This window comes from Mus caroli, chromosome 16, assembly GCF_900094665.2.
Source record: "Mus caroli chromosome 16, CAROLI_EIJ_v1.1, whole genome shotgun sequence".
NCBI lineage: Eukaryota > Metazoa > Chordata > Mammalia > Rodentia > Muridae > Mus > Mus caroli.
Genome location: NC_034585.1, coordinates 31,121,278 through 31,131,404, shown reverse-complemented (window position 1 = coordinate 31,131,404; position 10,127 = coordinate 31,121,278). Strand labels below are relative to the sequence as shown.

The 10,127-nt window shown below is 46.9% G+C and overlaps 1 protein-coding gene across 25 annotated transcripts in view; it reads left to right on the top strand.

The window, feature by feature from the left end:
* The window catches only part of Kalrn (kalirin RhoGEF kinase), a 606,229-nt gene that overhangs the window by 478,195 nt on the left and 117,907 nt on the right, over positions 1-10,127 (top strand). For 3 of the 25 annotated variants that reach the window (XM_021185402.2, XM_021185401.2, XM_021185408.2), the window contains exon 1: positions 9,249-9,484. The exons of 18 other annotated variants lie outside the window; for them this stretch is intronic. In XM_021185402.2, the coding sequence (XP_021041061.1) occupies positions 9,400-9,484 (85 nt within the window). In that variant the 5' untranslated portion in view covers positions 9,249-9,399. Of the gene's footprint in view, positions 1-9,243; positions 9,485-10,127 lie in introns of those variants that run through there. 4 more of the 25 variants (XM_021185407.1, XM_021185405.1, XM_021185406.2 and 1 more) reach the window with 2 other exon arrangements.

Genomic DNA, 10,127 nt, shown 5'->3' with positions numbered 1-10,127 from the left:
GAGCACCACCACACCCGGCTCCTCTAAGCCTTTCTTTATCCCCTCCCCACACTGCCTGTCTAATCCGTGGCCTCTTTTTCCTTCATGTTATTGTTAGATACTGTATATGCACAAATATAGAAATACTACAAAGGCTGATGCCTTGGTATTGTGGAAGACTAATGTTCCCTCTCTCAGTAGTCCTCAGATCCCTGTAGTTTTTTGTTTCCAAGCGTGGTTCCTTGAGATTTCCCCTCTCTGCATTAGCATGTCTCTGACTGTTGTTATTGTTTAGTCGGCATTTAGGCAGCCGTATCTTTGTGATACCATGGGTGCAGCTTCCCTGCCGTTTCTAGGAAACACAGTCTCACTGAAGACTTCCAGGCCTCTGACTCCTACTCTCTTCCGGGAGGCTCCCTGAGCCTTAGGGACAGGAGTTGTACTTTAGAGTCTAGGCTGGTGCTGGGTACTCCCGTCATCAGTAGCGCTCTGCATTTTGACTCGATGTGACGGTTTCTATCTGCTGCAAAGAGAAGCGTCTTTTGAGGGTTGAGAGCTGCACTTACATCTGAAGATTTGGAGCTAGGAACCAAGTGTGGCCATCTTAAATCCCACACTCTATCCTTTGCACAGTCTTGAAACAGCCTGCCTTACCTTTTCATTGCTGTGGCTGCGGGAATGGGTTATCTATTTCTCTCAGCGTGGTCCATAGCCACCTCAAGGAACTGTTTCTGATACTGTGTGCACTCACCTTAGTTAGCTTCCACACAGCCCTGTGGGCCATAGGAAACCTGAGGTGACAGCCTTGTACACAGCAGACCACGAGGTGACAATGTACAGAGGCAGGACTAGAGACCCTCTGGGCTCTAAGTATTTCTCTGTCTCATTTGAATAGAAAAAAAAAAAAAAAAAAGCCCTTTCCATCTATAGACTCAGCCCAGGAGCCTGTGTGTTGGATTCCCGATACTGCTGGGTCACACTCCGGACTCCGTTGCTTTACACAGCACAGGTTTAGCAGCCTGCTGTGCTGTAGATTAGAAATCCAGCATGAACTGCACTGGACAAAGGTTGACATGTGAGGAAGGCCGTCCTCTCAGAAGCTCCACGGAAAAAACTTTCTGCTGTTCTAGCTTCTGTAGCCACCGGCATGCCTTGGCTCGTGTCACATTCCCTTCCTACATCTCCAACACTCAGTGTCACATGCCTCTGGTCCGTCCTTGTCACTTCTCCATAGTTCTTCTGCTTTTAAGGATGTCTGCAACTACACTGTGACTCCCCAGAGAACCCAGGACAACCTCCCTATGTCAAAATCCTTAACTGAGTCACATCAGCCAAGCCCTTGGTCTTGTGAGGTGACAGATGAATGGGTACTGAGTATTCGAGTGCCACTTGGCAGAGTTGCTATTCTGCCTACCTCATCATACCACTCCCTGACCAGCCTGACCAAGCTTCTCACTGGAAGCCAGACATGTTCAACCTCACAGGCCCAGACGTTTGGTCTTCTTTCTGGAACAACCAACTTCCCCAATATCTTAGTTAGGGTTTTACTGCTGTGAACAGACACCATGACCAAGGCAACTCTCATAAGAACAACATTTAATGTGGACTGGCTTACAGGTTCAGAGGTTCAGTCCATTATCTTCAAGTTGGGAGCATGGCAGCATCCAGGCAGGCATGGCACAGGAGGAGCTAGGAGTCCTACCTCTTCATCTAAAGGCAGACAGAAGACTGGCTTCCAGGCAGCTAGGTCCAGGGTCTTAAAGCCCATGCCTACAGTGACACAGCTACTGTACTCCAACAAGGCTACACCTCCAAAAAAGTGCCACTCCCTGGGCCAAACCTATTCAAATCATCACACCCAGATTCCTACATATCTGATGGCTGGAGCCTTACTGCCTTCACATCTGCTTGTGCCTGACCTACCTGGACATTTCTCTCTTCCCATCCTCCCATCCTCCCATCTCACAGTGTGCCTCCTTCCCCTACCTTAATTTCCTCCCTTTCCTTTATCCAAACCAGATATGTCAATAAGTGCATATCAACTTTTCCTCCTATGGCCCTTCCTGTAAACTCCTCCCACAGATGCAGGGATTTTGTCTGTTTTGATCATTGCTTGATCCCATCGAGCCTGGCATTTAATTTCTCAGTAAATACTTTCCAGAAGGAAAGGGAATCGTGCACTGAGGACCCTTGTGGAGTGAGCATGGAAAGGGCCAGGCTCAGCACGTGGAAGGAACTAGCTCAAGCCTTAGCAGGAAGGCTTAAGAACTTCCGGAAGCATGGAATGATGTCTCGTGATGCCCCGTGTCTGGGGACATGAAACTAAGCATCTCTCATTTACTTAGAATGAACGGTGAAGCGAGGTCCTCAGACGTGACCGTGAGTGGAAACCTTGAATAAACTGACTTGAGTTGCATCCCTACAAAACGGACTTTCCGCCTGGCACATCAGGGCAGCGCCATTCGACCCCAGGGCGCAGTGGGCTGCTGCTTCTGTTGGTGGGAGAGGACGTGGCTCTGACAGTTGTAATTAAACACCCAACCTTGTCGTGGACACTCAGCAAGTATATGCCTACCTAATTGGGCCTCAGCCAAAGCAGTAGACTTGCACCTCTCTCCACTCTCCCTTAGGAACACTTCGACCTACTTACAAATGAGCATGTTTGGAAATGGAGAGAACCTAGAGTGGTTGTTTTTAGCAGTCTGGCTGCTGCCACCTGTCCCTTTGATAAATGGCTCCCTCCTCTGGGCTCAGCTCAGACACTGCTGCTCAGTGTTGATCTCCAGGAATCTGTCCTTGCTACCAACAGCTCTATCTCTTGCCCCACAGAACTGGTCATTCTGGAGAGACACCAGGTCCTCTATGCTAGCATACATTCTTCATCAATTTACCTTCGGCCTGGCCCAAACCAGAGGGGGGATCTGAGGTCCTTTATTAAATAAAGGAGTACGTTGGACAGGGTGAAGTAGCGTTTAACTCTTTCCAGGATAAGTGTGAACGTCAGTGAGAAGCAGGAAGATGCCCCATGGACAGGAGCACAGAAACACATTTACAGGGCAGTTGTTGTCTATGGTCGCATCCCTGGAGTCCTGTAGCCAGCCACAGGATAGATGGTGTACCACAAGGTTAGCAGTGGCTAAACCTCACCAAACAAAGACGACCAGAAGGGATCCCTGTGTATAACCCTGGCAGGCAGCCATCCTTCTTCCATACTTATCACCATGAAAATGAGGAAGCATCTGGGACACGTCACATGCATGTATAGTGTACAGTTTTGAAAAAGACATACTTGAAGTATGTCTAAAAGTTAAATTCAGAAACAACATACACATCACACCTCCTTCCTCAGGTCTCCAGGGTTTCTGCTCAGCGGTAACTGTTGCCTCTGTTCCTCTTTCCACTTAAAGGAGAAACCTGTGTAGCATGTCCAGGCTTGGCTCTAACTCCCGTTTCTTTGTCCATCATGGAAAACTGAATCTACTGCTTCTAGAATTCACCCAGATCTTCTTTGTCTTTGGTCGGGGAACCACGTTTGATTAAATTTGTGCTTCCAGCATGGATTCCCACTTATACCCTGCTCTACCAGCTTAAACCTTGGCAGGAGTGGTATAAGGACCAGAACCAGGATCAGGTCACAGAGCCAGGAGTTCTAACTGAGGAAAACGGACTGCTCAAAGGCCAGATTACTTGTGGAATAAGGAATCAATACCCAGCAAGAACTTTATGATGTTAAGCCATGACCACAGAGGGAAGCCAGGACTGGGTTCCTTGGAGAAAGTTATGAGAACCTCCTGGTGTCAGCAGTCAGATAGATCAGAGGTCAGAAATCAACACAAGGAGGATGATAAATAAAAGAACATTGATTGAGCAGTCACAGAACGTAACAGGAAAGAAAGTCAGGCATGGTGCACACATTGTCATCTCAGCTATTTATGAGGTTATTCATTTAAGTTCAAAGGATCCAGATCAGCCTGGGCCACACAGGGACACTCCCATCTTCAAATAATAATGACAGTAACAACAACAACAACAACAACAACAGAGAACTGGTGGAGGAACCAGATGTCAGAGTTGGAGGAAGCAAAGATGCTCATGATTAGCTGCTTCTGAAATGTTACCCATAGCTAGACTCTTCCTAGGAAGAAAGTAGAGAGTAGAGTGTAGAGCTAAGCTTCTCTGCCCGGGCTTCACATAGGATCCTTTGCTGAGCTTTTGGAATCTATCTATAGTCAGTACAGCGGAGATGGAAAAAGCAGGGCCAGTCCTCTGGGCTCACTAGGACCCAGGCGTTCAGCCTCCCTGAGCCTGGGAACATCCCAGGGAAGCTGGGGGAAATGGGTGTTCTGAATGTACTTGACCCAGAGCAAAGGTTCTCAAAGAATTCTAGGCCTGAGCTAGGGCAGCATTGCTATCCCTTATATCTCGACCTGGGCTGTCACTAAGAAATATGGAGAATTACTGTGATCTAGAAAACCCATGCCCTGTGAATCTGAAAACTATTCCTGCAGTAAGAAATGGGACATCTGTGGATAGGTGCCTGTGGTCACAGCCCAATGTGTCTCAAGGCGGTGGCTAACCTGAAAGAAATAGTAGTCATACTAGACCTAGCACCGAGAAATCCCTGGTCCAGGGCATCTGCAGGCCAAGACCCAGAGTCCTTTGGGGTTTCCTGTTGCACGCAGTGGGGTTGAAACATGAAATGGACTGGTAGGTGGGTAGGTAGGTAAGTAGGTAGGAAGGTAGGTAGACAGGCAGGCAGATAGCCTAATTGATTTAGGCTTCCATCATCACTGAAGACAATGCCAAAATATGAGACATGGCCACCTGCAGAAATCAAGAACAATCTAGGTACTGATACAGATCCGGGGTTTTTAGCCCAAACTTTGGAAGGAAGCCGATAACTTTTTCAAAAAAACTCTCTGAAATAAGAGTTAGTTTGTCTGTCTGTCTATCCATCCATTCATCTCTGTCTATCTTCCCTCCCTGCTCCCTGTTTCCCCCTTCCTCTGTTGGCTTCATTCCAATGCAACTTCTTTCCTGGTTAGAGAAAAACTACCCTCAGGTACTCTAGGCTGACATTATACCAACTTCAAAGTCCTCTACAAAGAGACTCCTGCTTTCTCACTAGTTCTTGCTAAGTTCTCAAGGTTTACGCTTATTGCATGAAATTGGATCAGATGCTAAGTCTCAGTTGAACCCCGTGACTGACACGCAAGCCCAGGTCTTGCCTGGGCTCATCTTTGGAGTGAAGGATAGTCAAGAAGAAGTCAGCCACATCTAAAAACATGATTTGTGCCAGGCTCTGTTCTAGACACTGGGTCCAGGGTAAACAAAACCACCAATTCCTGACCTTGTGAAGGAAGAATGGCAGAGAGAGAGAGAGAGAGAGAGAGAGAGAGAGAGAGAGAGAGAGATTGATTGGTATTAAAAAGAAGCATGGCTGGCAGCTAGGTGAGGGAAATGATCCCCACTTGAGTGGCTCTCACATTGTAAACTCTGCACCAAACCAGTGTCACTTGAGAACTTGCAACAAGGAAAGTTCTGAGGTCCACTCCACACACACTTCATCAGAAACTAGACTGGAGCAGGAATTTGTGCTTCAGCAGGCCCTTTGGGCGATTCTGATACACACCACAGCTCACCAGTGGCTCTTCAGCTGTGCAGCACATTACAAGCCCTGGGGAACATTTAAACCTCCTGCTGCCCAGATGCTCAGGGTCAGTGAGTCTAGACAGGAGAGACCTGGCCATTAATGAATGGTTCTCAGTCTCTCCAATCCTTGTAACCTCCTGGGACACCTGAAAAAGTACCTACGGTCTGTAAAGCTCTCTGGTGATTCCTATTGACAGCTGTGCTAAAAGCCACTGCCTGTCTGTCATCATCCCTTCTAAGTTATCTTGAAAATGTAACACCTCTAGATGCAGGCTAGATAATCTTGTTGCAGGTCACCAGGGTCTAGGGCAGATGTTTCCAGACTCTCAGCCTCCTACTCAAGGCATTGATAAAGGCTTGTACAGATTTACAAAGTAACAAGGAAAGTGTACAAAGGCAAAGTAATAGTACAGACCAGAGAGCTCTGTACTGCCAAGAGTAATGGCAGGCTACACGGGCTAGGGTAGAGGGGCTCTTCTGATTGAGACTTAAGGAAGGGACATATTTGTGTTGTTCTCTATTTTGACCAGCAGACATGAATTATATTACCTCTTTTCTATTGACATGTCCCTTCCCACAATGCATTAGATTTAATCATGTGTATGTCAATGGTGCCTAGGCATGAGATAGTAAATAAAGGGGTCTCCTTAAAAGTTTACTGAGGGGCCACCCAAAACCACTCTGGGTTGGATCAGGGCTCTGCCCTTGTATTGGGCATAACCCAACTAGAGTAAGATTAAGTGGGGTTTGTCTAAATTCCATAATTGTTAAGGGAAGGAGGAACTTATTACATTGTTTGGAGTAGACTATGCATTTAGCTCAGTAAAGGTGGGAGTCCCAAGGTGCTAAGTGCATTGTTTGAAAGGGGTGTGTGTGTGTGTGTGTGTGTGTGTGTGTGCATAGTGCATGCAGAGAAGGGTCCTGAGTTGCCCCGTGCATTAGTAGAAGTTGTATACATAGTTCAAACCAAGTGAAGTTTGCTGAACAGTTCCTTATGCTGGCTCCCTCAAGATGGGCCACTATTTTCTTAAATCCCTGAAATAGGTTAGGTGTCTAAGTGAGCTGTGTTCTTGGTGAGGCTATCCTGGTGTTGCTCTTTTCTAAAGTCATAAATTGGTTCTGTTCACTCAGGCAGACCCAGTGGCTGGGAAAGAGCCTGGAACACAATGAGCACTCAATAAAGAGTTGCTGACTTAATGAAAAAGCCAACCTGAGTGCCCTGTTGGTGCCCAGTACATCCCTGTCGGGGTATAGACACTGGCTAGTCTCGTTCTGGGAAGCCACTGAGGACGGTAGTGAGACTCTTGGGTTATCGATGTTGAATTGTCAGCAGGAGGTTTTTGGGTTGTTTTGTTTGTTTAGTTAGTTTGTTTGCTTGTTTGTTTTTCTGAAGCAAGGTTTCTCAGTTTAGTCCTGGCTGTCCTGGAACTCTGTCTGTAGACCAGGCCTCTAACTCCTAGAGGTCTCCTCTGCCTCCCAAGTGTTAGGGTTAAAAGTGTGCGCCACCACCACCCAGCTTCATACTGAGGGTAGAAGTGGGCTCCCAGGTTAGGAGTGCCAGTGGGCATATGTGTCATAGGCCTATTTTGCATGTACAAGACTTCTGGAGGGCCTACTAACACTCGAATGGCTGAAGTGAGAGTTGATTTTCTCTTTCTAAGACAAGACAGTTTCTATAAAATGATGTCATCAGCCTTTGACAAAATAGCACAACAGAAAATGATCCAATATCACCTAACAGAAAGACTCACAGGAACACTTAAAGAACCTGGTACTCACTGATTTATTATTATTATTATTATTATTATTATTATTATTATTTATTGTTAAAGTTGTGATGGTGATAAAGCCAAAGGCTCCACACATGCAACACAAGTATGATCACTGAGTGTATGTCTAGCCCCTCACCAAATCCTTCAAAGCATCTTTCATTCCTATCAAGATGCTGCATATCAGAATATCACAGGGTACCCACAGATAGATAGATGTAATTCAAATGTCAGTTTAAAGAGTAGATTCAAAAGAAAAAGATTGACCCAGGATATCAAAACAAGTGGATTGGGTATTTAGACAAAATATTGATCTTAGCATCCGAGTTAGGTCTGAGTGTAGTTCACACTGGAAGCCCTACACCCTGGTAACTCCTAAGAGCCAGTCCCTCACCTGTCTTCCTTTTCGGGAAAAATTGTTTCCCTGGATGCTCAAACGTCTAGATTTTATTCTTCTCATCGACGTTCCCCCAGCTGCCACCTTTTCTTTGTTTCTCTTCTTTCTTCCCTTTTCCCAGGGTTAACTTTTGTGTTTGGCTTTGGTTTGTTTTTTGGGTTTTTTTTTTGTTGTTGTTGTTTTTGTTTTTTTGTTTTTCCAGACAGGGTCTCTCTATGTAGCTCTGGTTGTCCTTATTATGTCCTTATTACCTTATTATGTAGATCAGGCTGGCCTTGAACACACAGAGATCCACTTGCCTCTTCCTTCCTAGTGCAGGTATTAAAGATGTGAGCCACCATGCCCAGCTGCAGTGCTAACTCCTAAACCCAGGCCTTTATACATGCTAGACCAACCCTTGACTCCTGAGCCATATCTCTAATCCACAGCTCCTTTTCCCCTGAGGAATGGACCTGCTTTATGAATGTTTCATCCTTCCTACAAGCCCTTTCCCCTAAAGCTGGGCAAGAACTAGTGGGAGCAATAGGCTATGAGGGATGTGATCAGTGACTCATGGTCCTGTTGATGCTGTTGAACTTCAAGGATGCTGGTAAACACTAAGCTTGGCCTTTAACCATGAGAAAGACATAAGAAGAAAAGTACAGGGATGAAGAAAAAAAGAGTGATTAATTCATGGATTATAGTAGGGAGGAGATAGTGGGAGCCCTCCTCAGTAGGTAGGTGGTACTTGAATTTTGTCTGCAGGCATTCACTCACCAGGACCATTAAACATCACCTCTGTGAGTGTCTTTTATAAATTCTAGGCAGGGTCTTGCTATACCGCCGTGGCACATCTTTAACTCCTGAACCTCCAGCCTCAGCCTCCCTGGTCACATACCACCACACCCGTCTGCTTTCGTTTTATTTTAAAGAGAAAACTGAAGCTGGCAAAACGCAAATTGTCTAGCCTAAGGTCAGACAGTTAGCCAGTGGCAAAAGTGAGCTTTGAACTGTAGTTCTTATTATGCCAAACCCAGAAAGTTTTTGCACATCATTTTAATAGGGGAGCCGATAAGGAAGTGAGCGATCTCTGTCGTTATGAGTTGCAAGCATTAAAAGAAAGGAAAGAGATAAGGGATTTTTTAATGAGAGGAGATGAGGGGAATCTGATAGGGACTAAGTATTGTTTTTGAGACTTCTACCCCTCTTTGGCCTCATCTAGCTCTGTATTAGAAGCTAAAGCTGATTAGGGTGGTCTTTAGAAGGCTCACCTAAGTATCTGTTTTGCGGTGGGGGACTGAGCTCTCAGTACCTCCTGGATATCCACAACCACACAGGCGTGTTTGCCTGTTTCATAAGGCTCAGGGACGCTGCCGACCGTGTCCCCAACCAACAGCTGGACCTTGGAACTCCGCCCCCTCAGTCCCTCCCTTGCCGCCTGGCTCCTCCCTCCTGCCTAAGGTGGCCCAACTCCCTGTAAGTCCCAGCACCGCCGGGGTGCGGGAGGAGGACGGCGGGCGGGAACAGGACCTGGCTGGCGGGTGGCACCGAAGTTTCCTACCGCCGCACTCTCACCCCGGCCGGCGTCCGTGCCATGCCGGAGCACTGGGGGCGCGCTGCAGCATGAAGGGTGGCGATCAGGCTTACACCCGAGGTCCCTCACTGGGCTGGCTCTTTGCTAAGTGCTGCTGTTGCTTCCCTTGTAGAGGTGAGTGGCATTTTAACCAGGCTGGCGGGACTGAGAAGGGAACGGGGTGAGGGCTCTGGAGAGAGGGTGTGCTGTGAACCGCCTTGGGCTCAGTTTCCCAGGCAGGAGATTGCTCTCGCGCCAGGGGATGCGGAGTTGTAGTTTGGGTACACGGTTACTTCCCAGTGAGTTTGGACTCCGGGGATGCGGATGTAGAGTAAGAAGAGGGACTCGGTGAAAGAAGCACAATTCATTACTCATTTACATATGGATCTCGCTTTGAGATTAACTGGCTCCTGGCTGCAGGAATGTCTTTGACACTGTTTTTCCTAAGTAACAATTTTCTTCTGGGGCTGGAGATGACTTTTCTCTGCCTGGGCATTCACAGACCAACGTGGATTTACAGCTTTGGGCCAGACGTTGGCTCATTAATTAACCAAGAACTCTTTTGTGGACCTAATTAGGACTGTATTTAATTATTCTGCTAATTTTAATGTCATTGAAGAGACTGGCAGGAAGCAACCAGTTTCCCCAAAGCAGTTTGCAAAACAGGGTGAGAAGGATCTTAGAGGGAGGGTTATGGGTTGTGAAGCATCAAGAGGGAGGGAGGGAGGGAGGGAGGGAGGGAGAGAGAGAGAGAGAGAGAGAGAGAGAGAGAGAGAGA